Source organism: Salvelinus alpinus, chromosome 20 (assembly GCF_045679555.1).
Source record: "Salvelinus alpinus chromosome 20, SLU_Salpinus.1, whole genome shotgun sequence".
NCBI lineage: Eukaryota > Metazoa > Chordata > Actinopteri > Salmoniformes > Salmonidae > Salvelinus > Salvelinus alpinus.
The window spans coordinates 24413160-24434903 of NC_092105.1; the positions used below are offsets into that span (position 1 = coordinate 24413160).

General features: G+C 46.6%; 1 protein-coding gene across 2 annotated transcripts in view; it reads left to right on the plus strand.

Moving 5' to 3' along the window:
- Positions 1-21744, plus strand: part of LOC139546548 (ephrin type-A receptor 3-like) — a 148785-nt gene that overhangs the window by 102829 nt on the left and 24212 nt on the right. For both annotated transcript variants that reach the window (XM_071355052.1, XM_071355051.1), the window contains exons 7-12: positions 5013-5175; positions 5365-5467; positions 9094-9158; positions 10461-10586; positions 15183-15368; positions 19400-19461. In XM_071355052.1, coding sequence (XP_071211153.1) covers positions 5013-5175; positions 5365-5467; positions 9094-9158; positions 10461-10586; positions 15183-15368; positions 19400-19461 — 705 coding nt within the window. The remainder of the gene's footprint in view (positions 1-5012; positions 5176-5364; positions 5468-9093; positions 9159-10460; positions 10587-15182; positions 15369-19399; positions 19462-21744) is intronic.

Here is a 21744-nt window from a genome sequence, read left to right on the forward strand (position 1 = left end):
GACACGGCCCCCTACCAAAACCTGCGGGCTCTCCTTCACTGCAGCCGAGGTGAGTAAAACATTTAAACGTGTTAACCCTCGCAAGGCTGCAGGCCCAGACGGCATTCCCAGCCGCGTCCTCAGAGCATGCGCAGACCAGCTGGCTGGTGTGTTTACGGACATATTCAATCAATCCTTATCCCAGTCTGCTGTTCCCACATGCTTCAAGAGGGCCACCATTGTTCCTGTTCCCAAGAAAGCTAAGGTAACTGAGCTAAACGACTACCGCCCCGTAGCACTCACTTCCGTCATCATGAAGTGCTTTGAGAGACTAGTCAAGGACCATATCACCTCCACCCTACCGGACACCCTAGACCCACTCCAATTTGCTTACCGACCCAATAGGTCCACAGACGACGCAATCGCAACCACACTGCACACTGCCCTAACCCATCTGGACAAGAGGAATACCCATGTGAGAATGCTGTTCATCGATTACAGCTCAGCATTTAACACCATAGTACCCTCCAAACTCGTCATCAAGCTCGAGACCCTGGGTCTCGACCCCGCCCTGTGCAACTGGGTCCTGGACTTCCTGACGGGCCGCCCCCAGGTGGTGAGGGTAGGTAACAAGATCTCCACCCCGCTGATCCTCAACACTGGGGCCCCACAAGGGTGCGTTCTGAGCCCTCTCCTGTACTCCCTGTTCACCCACGACTGCGTGGCCATGCACGCCTCCAACTCAATCATCAAGTTTGCGGATGACACTACAGTGGTAGGCTTGATTACCAACAACGACGAGACGGCCTACAGGGAGGAGGTGAGGGCCCTCGGAGTGTGGTGTCAGGAAAATAACCTCACACTCAACGTCAACAAAACAAAGGAGATGATTGTGGACTTCAGGAAACAGCAGAGGGAGCACCCCCCTATCCACATCGACGGGTCAGTAGTGGAGAAGGTGGAAAGTTTTAAGCTCCTCGGTGTACACATCACGGACAAACTGAATTGGTCCACCCACACAGACAGCGTCGTGAAGAAGGCGCAGCAGCGCCTCTTCAACCTCAGGAGGCTGAAGAAATTCGGCTTGTCACCAAAAGCACTCACAAACTTCTACAGATGCACAATCGAGAGCATCCTGTCGGGCTGTATCACCGCCTGGTACGGCAACTGCTCCGCCCACAACCGTAAGGCTCTCCAGAGGGTAGTGAGGTCTGCAGAACGCATCACCGGGGGCAAACTACCTGCCCTCCAGGACACCTACACCACCCGATGTCACAGGAAGGCCATAAAGATCATCAAGGACAACAACCACCCAAGCCACTGCCTGTTCACCCCGCTATCATCCAGAAGGCGAGGTCAGTACAGGTGCATCAAAGCAGGGACCGAGAGACTGAAAAACAGCTTCTATCTCAAGGCCATCAGACTGTTAAACAGCCACCACTAACATTTAGCGGCCGCTGCCAACATACTGACTCAACTCCAGCCACTTTAAAAATGGGATTTGATGGAAATTATGTAAAAATGTACCACTAGCCACTTTAAACAATGCCACTTAATATGTTTACATACCCTACATTACCCATCTCATATGTATATACTGTACTCTATATCATCTACTGCATCTTGCCATCTTTATGTAATACATGTACCACTAGCCACTTTAAACTATGCCACTTTATGTTTACATACCCTACAGTACTCATCTCATATGTATATACCGTACTCTATACCATCTACTGCATCTTGCCTATGCCGTTCTGTACCACCACTCATTCATATATCTTTATGTACATATTCTTTATCCCTTTACACTTGTGTGTGTGTATAAGGTAGTAGTTGTGGAATTGTTAGGTTAGATTACTTGTTGGTTATTACTGCATTGTCGGAACTAGAAGCACAAGCATTTCGCTACACTCGCATTAACATCTGCTAACCATGTGTATGTGACTAATAAAATTTGATTTGATTTGATTTGATTTGATTTGATTTGAGCCTGGGCACACCTGTTTGTTATTTTCAAGGGATCACATGATGTTGAGGGTGACAAGCAGGGAAAGATTTCTGACTGATAGAGACTGGTATTATACAAGGCACAAGGAAAGAGTATCACACAGGCACTCCTGAGGAGGGAGGAACAAGGGATTGGTTTCTACTCTCAGACAGAAAGAAGTTATTTTAAAGGGCTTCTTGCACCATACATCCCTGATGCACCCTATTAGTGTTGCTCTGAAGTGTGTGTTCACGTATGTGTGTTTTACAGTGTGTGTTCACGTATGTGTGTTTTACAGTGTGTGTTCACGTATGTGTGTTTTACAGTGTGTGTGAGTGGTGTGTGTGTTTTACAGTGTGTGTGAGTGGTGTATGTAAAACCTTCTGATCTGTATCATGTCGCCAGTCTATTATTGGGTCCATAAAATAGAGATGGAATCAGCTGATTGGACATGATGTTTGGTTTAGCGAGGGCTCTGCAGCTTAGCCATCTCATTTGTGTGTGAGTGTATGTGAGTTCTGTACATGAAAGTGCGACGTGATGAGGTGTGAAGCCTTTGTTGTATATCTAGGTGCACTGGACAGATGAGACAACACATTAATCAGAGAATATTAGCTGTATGGTCTGAACCCTCTTACCTCACCCATCACGACATACCTTTGAAACTGAAGTCTGATCTATCACAGGCTCTTAGAGGAGGTTTCTAAAGCAGGCCAATATGCTGGGCTGAGCTGTATTTCAACACAACCGAGACCAGCCAAGAAATGTCAAATGAAAACGTTTCAAACCTAAGTCTATTTATGCTGCCAACGCACTGTATATTTGTACATGATCAAGTCACCATATGGGCACCGCTTAAATGGTCCTCTCTGCTCTTACGTACATTAGCTTTTTATTATTTATTTACTTCTGATTAGTGGAAGAGAAAACATTTGTGTTCAATCCATCATATGTAACCATAGCCCGTCGCTCATCTGGTTACACTTGACAATAATGGACCATACCAGCGTGTCCGTACACACACACACACACACACACGCACACACACACACACCAGCCTTCATCAACAGGCCACTTAGTGTGGATAGAGGTTCTAGACATGAAACAACATTGAGTTGTTCTGGGGGTCGGAGGTGGGGGGGATTCACGTAAAGATGCACTATGCAGAAATTGCTTCCTGGTTGAAAAAAGAGTTTACCCAATTTCAGTTTGTGACAAAACAAGAAAGTATAGCGTAGAGAATCATTGTACCATCAAACGGCTGTGAAATATATTTTACATAACCAAAAATATTTTATTTTCAGCTGTTTGAAGCTGGTGTACAAAAATGGAAGTAAAAGATGCAAAAGTGAAACTTCAGAACTGGAAGCATAGAAATAGCACACATAGAACAGATCTTCCACTTCTTAGAATTGCATTCAATGAGAATGACAGATCTATAACGGATATATATCTATGCAAATTTGGTTGGGTCGCCCAAAGGGTTACATATTGCCGCTTTAAAGGAAAAAGTAGGAGCCAAATGTCTCTGGCTTTCTCTCGGTCACTCCCTTAACAGTATGATCCCTTCTTCACCGGCATGCATCTCCTCTCCCTCTCTCTGGCTCAATGAGAACAGGGATGGTACGACAGCCAACATAACCTGTAGGGCTCTGAATCTCAGGGAATGCTATACATCTGTATTGATCTCTCCTCTCCCTCCTGTACAGTCCCCTGCATCTGGAAACAATTGGCTGAAAGTAGACCCGGCCAGCAAATTTACACTGAACAAAAATATAAATGTAACATGTAAAGTGTTGGTCCCATGTTTCATGAGCTGAAATAAATGTCCCAGAAATATTCCATATGCATAAAAAGCTGTGCACAAATGTATTTACATTCCTGTTAATGAGCATTTCCATCCACCTGACAGATGTGGCATATCAAGAAGCTGATTTGAAACCATCTCAAGGAAGCTAATCTGCATGCTCGTTGTCCTCACCAGGGTCTTGACCTGACTGCAGTTCGGCGTTGTAACCGACTTTAGTGGGCAAATGCTCACCTTCGATGGCCACTGGCACGCAGATGGCAGACAGCATGTATGGCGTAGTGTGGGTTAGTGGTTTGCTGGTGTCAACGTTGTGAACATAGTGCCCCATGGTGGCGGTGGGATTATGGTATGGGCAGGCATAAGCTACAGACAACGAACACGATTGCATTTTATTAATGGCAAGTTGAATGCACAGAGATACCATGACGAGATCCTGAGGCCCATTGTCGTGCCATTCATCTGCCGCCATCACCTCATGTTTCAGCGTGATAATGCACGGCCCCATGTCGCAACGATCTGTACACAAGTCCTGGAAGCTGAAAATGTCCCAGTTCTTCAATGGCCTGCATACTCACCAGCCATGTCACCCATTGAGCATGTTTGGGATGCTCTGGATCGAACGACAGTGTGTCCCAGTTCCCACCAATATCCAACAACTTCACACAGCCATTGAAGAGGAGTGGGACAACATTCCACAGGCCACAATCAACAGGCTGATCAACTTTATGCTAAGGAGGTGTGTTCAGCTGCATGAGGCAAATGGTGGTTACACCAGATACTGACTGTTTTTTTGGTCGACGCCCCTACCTTTTTTTTAAGGTATCTGTGACAAACAGATGCATATCTGTATTCCCAGTCATGTGAAATCCATAGATTAGAGTCAAATTCATTTATTTCAGCTAATTTCCTTTTATGATCTCTAACCCAGCAAAATATTTGAATTTGTAGCATGTTGCGTTTATATTTTTGTTCAGTGTAGTTCTGTTAGGGTGGTGGAGGAGGCCATCAGATATATGTTGGATTTTGAGTTGGTGTGTTTGTGACAGTGCTCTATAGGATACACCTGATTGCAAACACACATTTCCTTCCCCTGGTACTGACCCCACCCTGATGGGTGATCTGATGTGTCAACAGTCTCAGTGGACAGATTCCTGTCCACATTCCTCACTGGACTGAATGGACTGATAGTAACCTCTCCCTCTCTTTCTGTCTCTCTCCCTCACCCTCCTGTAGCAGGAGCAGGAGACCAGCTACACCATCCTGCGCTCTAAGGGTTGTAACGTGACGTTAAGCGGTCTGAAGGCAGACACCTCCTACCTGCTCCAGATCAGGGCCAGGACTGCAGCAGGATATGGAGCCAGCAGCAGGAGCTTTGAGTTCGAGACCAGCCCTGACTGTATGTACTTTTCTGATCCCACAACATACAGTATTTCTTATGTAATTCAACACCAAGTGATTGATGTCAATGATTCAGTTGTTAGATTTTTGTCATTGTCCTGTGCCTGTACATGCTAACATTTATCTCTCTCTCCTGCTCCTGTTCTCTTCTTTCTCTCTCTCTCCCTCTTTCTCCATTTCTTCCCAGCATTCTCTATCTCCAGTGAGAGTAGTCAGGTGGTGTTGATAGCCATCTCCTCTGCTGCGGCCATCATCCTGCTCACTGTCCTCCTCTACATTGTGATTGGCAGGTCTGTACACCAATCGCACTGCACAAAGCACACTGACAACTGTCCGCCTCTAAATGCAGAGATATACTGTACTGTCTGAGGATATAGGATCATATCCCTATAAAGTATGCTCCTGGAATGGCGGAGGATGCAATGCTTTTTATCTTACTCTTTTGTGTATGTAGTGTAGAGGGATACTGTGTGTCTGTCTGTGTTTACATTTACATTATAGTTATGTAGTCACAGTCTTATCCAGAGCGATTTACAGGAGAAATGAGGGTTAAGTGCCTGGCTCAAGGGCACATCGACATATTTTTCACCTAGTCAGCTCGGGGATTCAAACTACTAACCTTTTGGTTACTGGTCCAGGTAACAGTTAGGTAACAGTTAGTACTGGTTACTGGCCCGGGTAACAGTTAGGTAACAGTTAGTACTGGTTACTGGCCCAGGTAACAGTTAGGTAACAGTTAGTACTGGTTACTGGTCCAGGTAACAGTTAGGTAACAGTTAGTACTGGTTACTGGCCCAGGTAACAGTTAGGTAACAGTTAGTACTGGTTACTGGTCCAGGTAACAGTTAGGTAACAGTTAGTACTGGTTACTGGTCCAGGTAACAGTTAGGTAACAGTTAGTACTGGTTACTGGCCCAGGTAACAGTTAGGTAACAGTTAGTACTGGTTACTGGCCCAGGTAACAGTTAGGTAACAGTTAGTACTGGTTACTGGCCCAGGTAACAGTTAGGTAACAGTTAGTACTGGTTACTGGCCCAGGTAACAGTTAGGTAACAGTTAGTACTGGTTACTGGTCCAGGTAACAGTTAGGTAACAGTTAGTACTGGTTACTGGCCCAGGTAACAGTTAGGTAACAGTTAGTACTGGTTACTGGTCCAGGTAACAGTTAGGTAACAGTTAGTACTGGTTACTGGCCCAGGTAACAGTTAGGTAACAGTTAGTACTGGTTACTGGCCCAGGTAACAGTTAGGTAACAGTTAGTACTGGTTACTGGCGCAGGTAACAGTTAGGTAACAGTTAGTACTGGTTACTGGTCCAGGTAACAGTTAGGTAACAGTTAGTACTGGTTACTGGCCCAGGTAACAGTTAGGTAACAGTTAGTACTGGTTACTGGTCCAGGTAACAGTTAGGTAACAGTTAGTACTGGTTACTGGCCCAGGTAACAGTTAGGTAACAGTTAGTACTGGTTACTGGCCCAGGTAACAGTTAGGTAACAGTTAGTACTGGTTACTGGCCCAGGTAACAGTTAGGTAACAGTTAGTACTGGTTACTGGCCCAGGTAACAGTTAGGTAACAGTTAGTACTGGTTACTGGCCCAGGTAACAGTTAGGTAACAGTTAGTACTGGTTACTGGCCCAGGTAACAGTTAGGTAACAGTTAGTACTGGTTACTGGCCCAGGTAACAGTTAGGTAACAGTTAGTACTGGTTACTGGCCCAGGTAACAGTTAGGTAACAGTTAGTACTGGTTATTGGCCCGGGTAACAGTTAGGTAACAGTTAGTACTGGTTACTGGCCCGGGGTTAATGTTGCAGTTAGTACTGCAGTGAGAGTAGAACTGTCAGGCTCATTACTAGTCCTGCAGATCCCGTTCTGGCTCAGAGCAAAGACAAACAGACCATGGTACACCAGGACTGACTTCTGCTGCTTTCCTCCACACACACGCACACACACGCACATGCACACACACACGCACGCACGCACACACACACATGCCAGGGTTTCCGTTATGAAAATGTGTCGGCATACATTTGACCGGCAGCATTTTAATTTACCGGACATTTGAGAAATTTTCCGGACCCATATGCATTGGGTGGGTAACCTGATAAGGGAGTCTACCCACGGTGCTCAGAATGACAGAAATCACATTTAGATTATGATAATTCATCATAACAGAACATGCAAGTCCAGGATGCAATGACGTATGTCCTTCTTACCGTGCACTTTGAACATGTTAGAACTGTCCACATTAACTTTTCCTCAGTCAACAAGACGAGTAACGAACAGCAAAATCACTAGGGTCGGCACCTGAGTTTCAAGCAAATTTCCACCATAAAAATGCACCTTTATAATAACCTTGTACTCTGTTGACACTGACAGATAAATTAAAACGACGTTGTCCATAGAGTAGAAAAGGCCTAGGAGAAGGGGGGACACAATTGGAATATGACGTTCCTCTAAAGAGTGAATATGCGCAGTGCTCACTCACCAGGGATATGGCAGATGCTCTCCGCAGGTAGGGGTAGGTAGGCCTACTATTGTTCGCTCAATTAAGTTCAGAATTTTGATAGCTAAAAGACAGATTAGAGTCTTTTCACTGTCTTCTCTTGACTTCTACTTTTCACTGACAGTCACAACTCAACAATCATCTATTTGGTATTTTCCGTGCACGCTGCCCAAAATGTTCGGGCTGCCTTTCCTTCCGACTGTAGGCAATGCTATTTAAAACAATCCCAAACTTTTTTTTTTCTTTGTAGCCAAATCATGCTTTAGTAGTTTGAATGATTTCATTTATTTCTGTATAGACATGATTAGACTAATTATATATAGAATTTTTGCAATTTAATTCAATTTACTTTAGGGAAGCTGAGCTTCCGCTAGCCTTATGGATGCGTCGCCTATGTCAATGTACTATCCCCCATAGTAGTAAAGTAGACCTAACCTACTGGTTTCAATGGCATATGGAAGTCTTTATTAAATCATTGATTCCACGGATATGGTCAGATTTAGCCTAGGCTACTTCGAAGCAAGGTAAAACATGCCTCTTAATATGTAGTAAAACATTCATGTTTCAAACAGTGAAGTAACTATATGTTTTCAAAATGCATACCTCCTCCAGCTCATTGCAAAGTGGGTGTGACGAGCTGATGAAGACTGCTTTCCGTTGCATTTGAACAGCAAATGGGAAGCCCGCTTCAATTACCAGTTGAGATATACAAATGGTATCTCTTTTTAATTGGGGCTATTTTTAACGCACGATTACATTTTGAATTGTTGCGCAACGATCTGGCTTATAAAAGCGGTGTCTTACAGATTTTCCACTCAAAGGCTCTGTATCTATATGCTGTGTAATAAATAAGATACATAACTAGTTTACACATGCGGCAATTTAATTCCAATAAATTATTCAAATTAACCCCTAGACCGGTAAGTCAATGACTAACGGAAACCCTGACACAAGCACACACTTTTTTTTTACATTGACACCCCCCTCTCAATTTGTTTTGTACACTGCTGCTACTCGCTGTTTATTATCTATGCATAGTCACTTCACCCCCACCTACATGTACAAATTACCTCGACTAACCTGTACCCCGCACATTGACTCGGTACCGGTACCCTCTGTATATAGCCGTTACTGTCATTTTATTGTGTTACTTCGTATTATTTTTTACTTTACTTTATTTGGTAAATGTTTTCTTAACTCTTTCTTGAACTGCACTGTTGGTTAAGGGCTTGTAAGTAAGCATTTCATGGTAAGGTCTACACATTTGTTGTATTCGGCGCATGTGACAAATAAAGTTTGATTTGATTTGACGCACACACACATGGCTTGCTCTGTCCTCTGATGTAGGGTGAGGGAATGTGAAGACTGATAGGTAAAGGTGTGACATTCATCTCTGTCATTGTGACTGACAGGTTCTGTGGCTACAGGAGGTCTAAACACCCTGACGAGAAGAGACTGCACTTTGGCAATGGACACTGTAAGTACCTCACCCAACCCTCTGTCCGTCCATCTGTCTGTCAGTCCGTCTGTCCATCTGCCTGTCTGCCTGTCTGCCTGTCCGTCTGCCTGTCTGCGTGCCTGTCTGTCCGTCTGCCCATCTGCCTGCGTGCCTGTCTGTCTGTCTGACTGTCTGCCTGTCTGCCTATCTGTCTGCATGTCTGTGTACCTGTCTGTCCGTCTGCCTGACTGTCTGCCTGTCTGCCTGTCTGCCTATCTGTCTGCATGTATGTGTGCCTGTCTGTCCGTCTGCCTGTCTGCCTATCTGTCTGCATGTCTGCGTGCCTGTCTGCCTGTCTGCATGTCTGCGTGCCTGTCTGTCTGTCTGTCTGTTTGTGTGCGTGTCTGTCTGTCTGCTTGTCTGTCTGTGTGCGTGTCTGTCTGTGTATTGTTCTTCTAAAATATGTTGAGTCATTCCTCAGCGTTAGTTAGGTACAGGGTCAGTGTACAGTATATCCATCTCCTGATTGGGGTTTATTTGAACAGAAACATGTTTTCCTTGGGGGCTGGCCACACTCATAAACCAACCTAGTGTTTTTCTTACACATGATGGATTGATTGGCTGGTCACTCATCCATAAATGTCACATGACGTCCGTAGTGGGTTTTGTGACCCACCCGAAGACTCATCTCCTCTGCCTATTCCTAATATACTGTCTACTCTCTCTCTTTCTCTCTCTCTCTCTCTCTCTCTCTCTCTCTCTCTCTCTCTCTCTCTCTCTCTCTCTCTCTCTCTCTCTCTCTCTCTCTCTCTCTCTCTCTCTCTCTCTCTCTCTCTCTCTCTCTCTCTCTCTCTCTCTCTCTCTCTCTCTCTCTCTCTCTCTCTCTCTCTCTCTCTCTCTCTCTCTCTCTCTCTCTCTCTCTCTCTCTCTCTCAATTCATTTCAATTCAATTCAAGGGGCTTTATTGGCATGGGAAACATATGTTAAGTAGATAATAAACATAAGTGAAATAAACAATAAAAATGAACAGTAAACATTACACTCACAGAAGTTCCAAAGGAATAAAGACATTACAAATGTCATATTATGTATATTTACAGTGTTGTAATGATGTACAAATGGTTAAAGTACAAAAGGGAAAATCTCTCTCTCTCTCTCTCTCTCTCTCTCTGATTGTCTCAATAAGACTGTTACTAACTCTCTCTCTCACATCAATTCAATTTCAATTGAAGGGCTTTATTGGCATGGGAAACATATGTTTAAGTGATATAGATAATATACAAAAGTGAAATAAACAATACAAAATTAACAGTAGACATTACACCCCCCCCTTCCCCTCAGTGCGTCTGCCAGGTATAAGGACCTACGTAGACCCTCACACCTATGAAGACCCCAGTCAGGCCGTCCATGAGTTTGCCAAGGAGCTGGATGCTTCCTGTATCGCCATCGACAAGGTGGTGGGAGCAGGTGAGACCAGAGACATGACACACAGTGTCACATAGGCACACAGAGACACATGCATGCACCTGTATGTGCATGCATGCACACACGCGCACAAACATATGCATGCACACACACACACGTCAATAACATATACTGTAGCATTCATATACGATTACCTAATACATATTGAACAAACTTTCCCACAGTAGCATTCACAGTGATCCCAAAGATACGTCACACACATTCCAACGTATTGGTATTCAGAGGCACAAAGAGAAGCTATTTGATAGTAAGGTGTTTGTTCTAAATGTAGCAGTGAGAATGAGATTCATTTAACACTTCAGCTGGAGAGTCCTGTGTTTTACTCCTCTTCTGCAACGGAGAGAGGGTGAGGCGGGGGAGGGAGGGAGGGAGGGATGGAGGGAAGAAGAGAGGAAGAATGAGGGATGGGTGGGAGAGAAAGGTGGTATGGATATAGGGATGGATTGAGTGGTGGGGAGTGCAGGAAGTGAGAGGAAGGGATGGATGGAGAAATGTGGATGTAGAGAGGGAAATGAAAGGAGTAAAAAGAGGGATGGATAGAGGGATGGAGTGAAAAGTCCTCGCTGCCTCACTGCTTTTAATAGAGTGTGTGCTACTGGAGCAGAGGAGTATGGGTAACGTTATCGCACCTCCAGATGGGATATTGTTTGACATTCCCCACAGCTCCCTCTCTCCTCTCTCTCATTTATTTTCTAAACCTCTCCTCTCCTTTCTTTTTCACCCTTTCTCCACCTCGCTCCTCTTCCCTCTCTCCCAGATGTCTTCAGCAGGAGTGTAGACATGAAGTTAATGCATTGTGATTCATGGGAATAGCAGGCAGTGGGAGAGCACATAGAGACATGCTACAACACAGGGCAGCTGCACCATCTTACAGATGACCTGCACACATCAAAGCCTAAGAAAGCGGAGGGAGAGTTTGTGTCATTAATCACAGCTCTTCCCTGCTCATCAGAGGAGTGGATGGAGGATGGAGGATGGAGGATGGAGGGTGGAGGGTGGAGGGTGGAGGGTGGAGGGTGGAGGGTGGGGTAATACTGATCCTGGTGTTGGTCATCTCCCAGCCTATCCACTGGCCAACCACAGCCCAGCTCAGCCTAGCTCCAACCACAGCCTAGCTCCAACCACAGCCCAGCTCAGCCTAGCTCCAACTACAGCCCAGCTCAGCCTAGCTCCAACCACAGCCTAGCTCCAACCACAGCCCAGCTCAGCCTAGCTCCAACTACAGTCCAGCTCAGCCTAGCTCCAACCACAGCCTAGCTCCAACCACAGCCCAGCTCAGCCTAGCTCCAACCACAGCCCAGCTCAGCCTAGCTCCAACTACAGCCTAGCTCCAACCACAGCCCAGCTCAGCCTAGCTCCAACCACGGCCTAGCTCCAACCACAGCCCAGCTCAGCCTAGCTCCAACCACAGCCTAGCTCCAACCACAGCCCAGCTCAGCCTAGCTCCAACCACAGCCCAGCTCAGCCTAGCTCCAACCACAGCCCAGCTCAGCCTAGCTCCAACCACAGCCCAGCTCAGCCTAGCTCCAACCACAGCCCAGCTCAGCCTAGCTCCAACTACAGCCCAGCTCAGCCTAACTCCAACCACAGCCCAGGTCAGTCTAGCTACAACCACAGCCCAGCTCAGCCTAGCTCCAACCACAGCCCAGCTCATCCTAGCTCCAACTACAGCCCAGCTCAGCCTAGCTCCAATCACAGCCCAGGTCAGTCTAGCTACAACCACAGCCCAGGTTAGTCTAGCTACAACCACAGCCCAGCTCAGCCTAGCTCCAACCACAGCCCAGGTCAGTCTAGCTACAACCACAGCCTAGCTCCAACCACAGCCCAGCTCAGCCTAGCTCAAACTACAGTCCAGCTCAGTCTAGCTCCAACAACAGCCCAGCTCAGCCTAGCTCCAACAACAGCCCAGCTCAGTCTAGCTCCAACAACAGCCCAGCGCAGCCTAGCTCCAACTACAGTCCAGCTCAGCCTAGCTCCAACAACAGCCCAGCTCAGCCTAGCTCCAACAACAGCCCAGCTCAGCCTAGCTCCAACCACAGCCCAGGTCAGCCTAGCTCCAACAACAGCCCAGCTCAGCCTAGCTCCAACAACAGCCCAGGTCAGCCTAGCTCCAACAACAGCCTAGGTCAGCCTAGCTCCAACAACAGCCCAGCTCAGCCTAGCTCCAACAACAGCCCAGCTCAGCCTAGCTCCAACAACAGCCCAGCTCAGCCTAGCTCCAACAACAGCCCAGCTCAGCCTAGCTCCAACAACAGCCCAGCTCAGCCTAGCTCCAACAATAGCCCAGCTCAGTCTAGCTCCAACAACATCCCAGCTCAGCCTAGCTCCAACTACAGTCCAGCTCAGCCTAGCTCCAACAACAGCCCAGCTCAGCCTAGCTCCAACAACAGCCCAGCTCAGCCTAGCTCCAACAACAGTCCAGGTCAGCCTAGCTCCAACAACAGCCCAGCTCAGCCTAGCTCCAACAACAGCCCAGGTCAGCCTAGCTCCAACAACAGCCTAGGTCAGCCTAGCTCCAACAACAGCCCAGCTCAGCCTAGCTCCAACAACAGCCCAGCTCAGCCTAGCTCCAACAACAGCCCAGGTCAGCCTAGCTCCAACAACAGCCCAGCTCAGCCTAGCTCCAACAACAGCCCAGCTCAGCCTAGCTCCAACAACAGCCCAGCTCAGCCTAGCTCCAACAACAGCCCAGCTCAGCCTAGCTCCAACAACAGCCCAGCTCAGCCTAGCTCCAACAACAGCCCAGGTCAGCCTAGCTCCAACAACAGCCCAGCTCAGCCTAGCTCCAACAACAGCCCAGCTCAGCCTAGCTCCAACAACAGCCCAGCTCAGCCTAGCTCCAACAACAGCCCAGCTCAGCCTAGCTCCAACAACAGCCCAGCTCAGCCTAGCTCCAACAACAGCCCAGCTCAGCCTAGCTCCAACAACAGCCCAGCTCAGCCTAGCTCCAACAACAGCCCAGCTCAGCCTTGCTCCAACAACAGCCCAGCTCAGCCTAGCTCCAACAACAGCCCAGCTCAGCCTAGCTCCAACAACAGCCCAGCAAGCAGCGTGCTGCTCTCTTTAGACAGCCTGTAATTATTCAATGTCCTTCCAGACCCAATCTCAGGCCAGTACTTGCGTGTGTGTGTCTCTGACTTCGTGCCAACCCTGTATCTCTGATCCGACTCCTCTATGGGAAATGATCATACAGGAGAAAGGGCATGGACCGGGTCCATATGTCTTAGCTGTAACATCACTGTCCTACACAAACACACCCTCTCTTCTTTGGCCAAGTCCCTGTCCCCAGCCTTATCAGAGCAATGCTTGACCTCCCATTCTGACTTTGAAGTGGTCTCTTTACCACAAGCCCTGCCTAGGGAAACTATTCTCCAGAGAGGCTCTGTACCTCAGAGGGATACTACAGCTTGATCATACTGTATGTCATCACCATGCTGGAATGAGAATTTGTCAGCTCTGATAACCTCTCATAGTGCTTTATATGATATGGAAAGTAGAGGGGGCATTTATAGACTGTGACCAATGTAGTCAATGTTCAATTAGTCATTGTTATCTCAGTGAGGGAGTTGGATTTCAAGAAGGACATATGACTGCACATGCTTATACTGGCCAACCGTGTGTGATGAAATTAGGCAAGAATTTCAGACTGGTCTGATCCAACTGAAATAAATGATAACAGTTATTCTGATGAAAAGTCATCAATACAAGCTTGTAACCTCAGGTCCTTGGTGCCAGCGCCTCAGGTCCTAGGTGCCAGCGCCTCAGGTCCTTGGTGTCAGCTGCTCAGGTCCTAGGTGCCAGTGTCTCAGGTCCTTGGTGTCAGCACCTCAGGTCCTTGGTGTCAGCGCCTCAGGTCCTTGGTGTCAGCACCTCAGGTCCTTTATGTCAGCACCTCAGGTCCTTGGTGTCAGCACCTCAGGTCCTTGGTGTCAGCACCTCAGGTCCTTTGTGTCAGCACCTCAGGTCTTTGGTGTCAGCGTCTCAGGTCCTTGGTGTCAGCGTCTCAGGTCCTTGGTGTCAGCACCTCAGGTCCTTGGTGTCAGCATCTCAGGTCCTTGGTGTCAGCACCTCAGGTCCTTGGTGTCAGCGTCTCAGGTCCTTGGTGTCAGCACCTCAGGTCCTTGGTGTCAGCGTCTCAGGTCCTTGGTGTCAGCACCTCAGGTCCTTGGTGTCAGCGTCTCAGGTCCTTGGTGTCAGCACCTCAGGTCCTTGGTGTCAGCGTCTCAGGTCCTTGGTGTCAGCGTCTCAGGTCCTTGGTGTCAGCGTCTCAGGTCCTTGGTGTCAGCACCTCAGGTCCTTGGTGTCAGCATCTCAGGTCCTTGGTGTCAGCACCTCAGGTCCTTGGTGTCAGCGTCTCAGGTCCTTGGTGTCAGCACCTCAGGTCCTTGGTGTCAGCGTCTCAGGTCCTTGGTGTCAGCACCTCAGGTCCTTGGTGTCAGCGTCTCAGGTCCTTGGTGTCAGCACCTCAGGTCCTTGGTGTCAGCGTCTCAGGTCCTTAGTGTCAATGCCTCAGGTCCTTGGTGTGAGAGATTGTGTGTGTTATTAACGCTCTGTGTGGCTATATTTGTGTTTTTGTAGGTGAGTTTGGGGAGGTGTGCAGCGGTCGTCTGCGTCTGCCCAGTAAGAAGGAGAACTGTGTGGCCATCAAGACTCTGAAGGCAGGATACACCGACAAACAGAGGCGGGACTTCCTGTCTGAAGCGTCCATCATGGGACAGTTTGACCATCCAAACATCATCAGGCTGGAGGGAGTGGTCACCAGGAGTACGTACAGACCATATCTTACTATACAGTCAAAATGAGAGATAAACAACGTCTCACTCACTAAATCTTGGCGTGACATTTATATATGAAGTAGGCTATGCCTCACGCATTCTGCCCAGAGAGAACCTTGGACAGAATGTGTCATTAGTTGTACACTGAACAATGATATGAAGCTGGCCAACACCTTTACAAGAGAAGCCATTTTTATTGAGTTCCAATGGCTTGAATCTCACCAGATCAATGTCACCTGATCAAACAGTCCCTATATGTTTAAATCTTAGCCTCCCTCCCGAGGCTCCTTAACACAGCTAGGCTCACACACCAACACATTCTCAGTTCTCTAAAAGGAAATGACTCGAAAAACTGTGAAATAATTGCTTTGACCTCTGGTCCACAATCAGAGCCGGTCTTCACTACACACGCGTGATCACACGCACACACACCCACATTACCATTATACTGCAGTTCTGGCCGTGTCGTTATACTGAAGAGTTAAACCTGTAAAATATCTCCCTCTGATTGCTCTGCAACAGATGAACTGATCATTCCACAGGCAGGCCTGTTAAACTCACAGTAAAACTTTACAGAGGTTAGCCAGTTTAGGTCAACTTGACCAGCAAGCCAGAACAGATCTGTTTTAATGATGTTTCATATCCAGTTGTAGCCAAGCCATGGATTTCTGAATCATGATACAGTTGAATATAGTTATACGATATCTATAATGACATGTTAAAAAATACATAAATTAACTTGGTTGCCTTGAAGAAGTTCTATTTAAGTTCTGAATATTCATAAGGATTATGATATGGTCGCTGCTTATCATTTTTTTGTTTGTTGCCATGGAAACAAAAGGAAATCCTGTGTATTCTAGTTGACAGTTAGATAAAGCCACTGTGCCATGTGAAGACTGTCTGCATTATGACAGGACCAGTTACTTAGCAAAGTCAATGAAAACCCACTCAGACACAGTATGTTTCCCATTCATCTGGCTGTAAATAGAATCTGGACAGGAATGCAAAATGGCCTTGTTCAAGGCTTCATCATATAGGGATTTTATTTGTCTCATAAATCTTACAGCACTCATTATTAAAGCCCTGAAGGTGAATAATACCAGGACTAATTGTAAATGACTGCGGTTTGTTTCTGTTTTTAGGACAGAACGAGAACGTGTGTGTGTGTGTGTGTGTGTGTGTGTGTGTGTGTGTGTGTGTGTGTGTGTGTGTGTGTGTGTGTGTGTGTGTGTGTGTGTGTGTGTGTGTGTGTGTGTGTGTGTGTGTTGGAGGGGTACTCTATGATTGAGAGCAGGCTCTTAGGGGTTTGGTTGGCAAGTGGGAACGGACACACACACACACACACACACACACACACACACACACACACACACACACACACACACACACACACACACACACACACACACACACACACACACACACACACACACACACACACACACACACACACACACACACACACAGTCCTGTCTGTGGCGTAGGGTGATTTATTAACCCAGTCCTGTTAATTCTTAATAATCCAGAGACTGTCACACCTCATTAACCCTGCTGCTGCTTTTGGCTGCACCGCTAAGGGCTGCACACACACACACACACACACACACACACACACACACACACACACACACACACACACACACACACACACACACACACACACACACACACACACACACACACACACACACACACACACACACACACACCACAGAGGAGAGGAGCAAAGAGGAGAGGAGAAAAAGGGGAGGAGGTTTAGGGAGTCTGTTTTATCTGAAACTATAAAGGGTCTTATAGAGGGGGGTGTTGGGCCAATCCATCAGGGTCTTATAGAGGGGGGTGTTGGACCAATCCATCAGGGTCTTATAGAGGGGGGTGTTGGGCCAATCCATCAGGGTCTTATAGAGGGGGGTGTTGGGCCAATCCATCAGGGTCTTATAGAGGGGGGTGTTGGGCCAATCCATCAGGGTCTTATAGAGGGGGGTGTTGGGCCAATCCATCAGGGTCTTATAGAGGGGGGTGTTGGACCAATCCATCAGGGTCTTATAGAGTGGGGTGTGGGGCCAATCCATCAGGGTCTTATAGAGGGGGGTGTTGGGCCAATCCATCAGGGTCTTATAGAGGGGGGTGTTGGACCAATCCATCAGGGTCTTATAGAGGGGGGTGTTGGACCAATCCATCAGGGTCTTATAGAGGGGGGTGTTGGGCCAATCCATCAGGGTCTTATAGAGGGGGGTGTTGGACCAATCCATCAAGGTCTTATAGAGGGGGGTGTTGGACCAATCCATCAGGGTCTTATAGAGGGGGGTGTTGGACCAATCCATCAGGGTCTTATAGAGGGGGGTGTTGGACCAATCCATCAGGGTCTTATAGAGGGGGGTGTTGGACCAATCCATCAAGGTCTTATAGAGGGGGGTGTTGGACCAATCCATCAGGGTCTTATAGAGAGGGGTGTTGGACCAATCCATCAGGGTCTTTTAGAGGGGGGTGTTGAACCAATTCATCAGGGTTTTATAGAGGGAGGTGTTTAATTATGTCTATGGCTGTGTTTGGACCAGCAGACCTTCTTATTTGAAGGGAAAGTGCTGTTATTATCTAGATGAGTAGCAGGTTGGACTGTCAGTTAGTCAGCCCGTATCACTACACTGTAAAATCTAGACCTAGTTCATGAGATGGAATAAAAAAGGTGTCCTCACTCACTTTAATTTTACAGTTCCTGGGTTTGTAGTTCATGAGATTATTTTCTATAAATGGTGCCGGTACTCAACCCAGCAGAAAATGAAAGCTGCTGGTTGTGGTAACGTTGAACCACTGCTCTGACCAAACCTAGTCTTGTTTTAGCTCACCATTTATACGCAAGCAGTTTGTGAGGCAGCCAGTTTTATTAATTGACGTTTATTTTTCCAACGAGGGTTATAAATGTGTTTCTTTTTACAGCAGGGTCCATCATCCCCTTCCTCTGACAGATCTGTAAATGAGTTCTGCGTTGCCAGATGTGGAGTTTCACTTTGATACATTTACAACATGCATGACGGAGAGGGGGGATAGAAGGAGGTGGAGAGAGGGATGGGGAGGGTGCGGGAGAGCGATAGATAAAGAGGGAAAGTGAGAAATAGAGAGTGAGGGAGGGAGGGTGAAGAGGGGGAGCCCATAACCATCTGACACAAACCTGTCGTGACAGCAGTCCTGTTCATTTGACTACGGCTGACTTGAAGTCATTTCCCCCCTCGTTTCTACCGGTTCTAAACCTGTTCTCCTCTTCTCTGGTCTCCTCTCATCTCCTCTGGTCTCCTCTCCTCTGGTCTCCTCTCCTTACCTCTGGTCTCCTTACCTCTGGTCTCCTCTCCTCTGCTCTCCTCTCATCTCCTCTCCTCTCCTCTGGCCTCCTCTCCTTTGCTTTCCTCTGGTCTTCTCTGGTCTCCTCTCCTCTGCTCTCTTCTCCTCTGCTCTGCTCTCCTCTGCTCTCCTCTGCTCTCCTCTGGTCTGGTCTCCTCTCCTCTGGTCTCCTCTCCTCTCCTCTGGTCTCCTCTCTTGTGGTCTCCTCTCCTCTCCTCTGGTCTCCTCTCTTGTGGTCCCCTCTCCTCTCCTCTGCTCTCCTCTCCTCTCCTCTGCTCTCCTCTCCTCTCCTTGCCTCTCTTCTGGTTTCCTCTCCTCTCCTCTGGTCTAGTGAATCAGGGCCAGATGATAACAATCCAGATTTATAGTAACCGTTTCTGCTGCTGCTGGAATAAAGATGTTTCTCTGACAGGTGACCCAGAGGACATGTACACTCAGCCCTGCATGGGCCCTTTCATCCAGCTAGAGGAAGCACTGCTGAACCCAATGTGTGTGTGTGTGTGTGTGTGTGTGTGTGTGTGTGTGTGTGTGTGTGTGTGTGTGTGTGTGTGTCTGTGTGTCTGTGTGTCTGTGTGTCTGTGTGTCTGTGTGTCTGTGTGTCTGTGTGTATGCGTGCATGTGCGTAAATGTGTTTTGCCATATATGAAAAATGGTCTAACCTGGGGGTTTCTCTTCTCTCTTCAGGTAAACCTGTGATGATAGTAACTGAATACATGGAGAATGGATCCTTGGACAGCTTTCTGAGAGTGAGTTTAAAACATTACATAACTTATCTTTACCCTGCCTTTGTGTTTTCCACACCATACAACATTACAGTCTTAGAGAAAGTTGCTAAGTAGAACCATACAGGGTTCTTCGGTTTGTCCCCATAGAGGAACCCTTTTTAGTACTGAGTAGAACCCTTTGCAGAGGGTTCTATATATAACCCTCTATGTTTATTTTTTATTTTTTATTTAACCAGGTAGGCTAGTTGAGAGCAAGTTCTCATTTACAACTGCGACCTGGCCAAGATAAAGCATAGCAGTGCGACACAAACAACAACACAGAGTTACACATGGAATAAACAAACATGCAGTCAGTAATACAATAGAAAAAGTCTATATACATTGTGTGCAAATGAGGTAAGATAAGGGGGGTGAGGCAATAAATACAGTGGGGCAAAAAAGTATTTAGTCAGCCACCAATTGTGCAAGTTCTCCCACTTAAAAAGATGAGAGAGGCCTGTCATTTTCATCATAGGTACACTTCAACTATGACAGACAAAATGAGAGAAAAAAATTCCAGAAAATCACATTGTAGGATTTTTAATGAATTTATTTGCAAATTATGGTGGAAAATAAGTATTTGGTCAATAACAAAAGTTTATCTCAATACTTTGTTATATACCCTTTGTTGGCAATGACAGAGGTCAAACGTTTTCTGTAAGTCTTCACAAGGTTTTCACACACTGTTGCTGGTATTTTGGCCCATTCCTCCATGCAGATCTCCTCTAGAGCAGTGATGTTTTGGGGATGTTGCTGGGCAACACGGACTTTCAACTCCCTCCAAAGATTTTCTATGGGGTTGAGATCTGGAGACTGGCTAGGCCACTCCAGGACCTTGAAATGCTTCTTACGAAGCCACTTCTTCGTTGCCCGGGCGGTGTGTTTGGGATCATTGTCATGCTGAAAGACCCAGCCACGTTTCATCTTCAATGCCCTTGCTGATGGAAGGAGGTTTTCACTGAAAATCTCCCTTTGCAGCATGACAGCCCCAAAGCATAATGTTTCCACCCCCATGCTTCACAGTAGGTATGGTGTTCTTTGGATGCAACTCAGCATTCTTTGTCCTCCAAACACGACGAGTTGAGTTTTTACCAAAAAGTTCTATTTTGGTTTCATCTGACCATATGACATTCTCCCAATCTTCTTCTGGATCATCCAAATGCTCTCTAGCAAACTTCAGACGGGCCTGGACATGTACTGGCATAAGCAGGGGGACACGTCTGGCACTGCAGGATTTGAGTCCCTAGCGGCGTAGTGTGTTTGCAACATTAATAAAGTACAGTATTTCTCACATGTTGGTATTTTGAGTTTATCTCTATAATTATATTGTTTATATTTCTTTAAGTATTGTTTGTGAATTGCCAGTCAGGGGTGAAAGTAATTTTGGAGCTCACTGTATACCCTAACACAGTGGTGTTAGGAATCTCCTGGTTTACAGGCCACATCAGGCCTGAAAGTCACATTATGCTGGCTTGCAAAATGATGTTTAATTGCTATTGGAATCCTGCCACAGTTAAGATATACAACAAGTGGAATTGTTAATCACCCGCAACCTGCATTCAGAATGACTGCCAAGGTAGGGAGGGCTGAATACAGAGACCACCTCAACCATCTGAACTGGAACAACCATCTCAGTAACAGGTGCTATACATCCAACAGATTGGATTAGTTTAGAAACTTAATGTTATTTATCTTTGTGTAGCATAACATTTATCAACCAATCAATGTACATACAAAAACACAGAAATTACAGAAATTAATTCTTAAAATCTCCCTGCAATAGAGCATGCTGGGAAATATGATATATAGTTCTATGGAGAACCCTTCTTATCTTCCAAAGACTCCTTCTTACCTTCCAAATAATCATCATAGAGCCCTTTCTTCCAAAAACAGTTCTAAGATTAAAGGTTCAATTAGAACCATTGTCTTCCAAAAAGGATTCTTCCGATCAAAACGGTTCTTGATATAACCCTGTCCCTCTGCAAAGGTATCTGAGATATCTACTGCAGCCCCCATCCTCCACATACAACACCCGTTCTGCCAGTCACATTCTGTTAAAGGTCCCCAAAGCACACGCATCCCTGGGTCGCTCGTCTTTTCAGTTCGCTGTAGCTAGCAACTGGAATGAGCTGCAACAAACACTCAAACTGAACAGTTATCTCAATCTCTTCATTCAAAGACTCAATCATGGACACTCTTACTGACAGTTGTGGCTGCTTTGTGTGATGTATTGTTGTCTCTACCTTCTTGCCCTTTGTGCTGTTG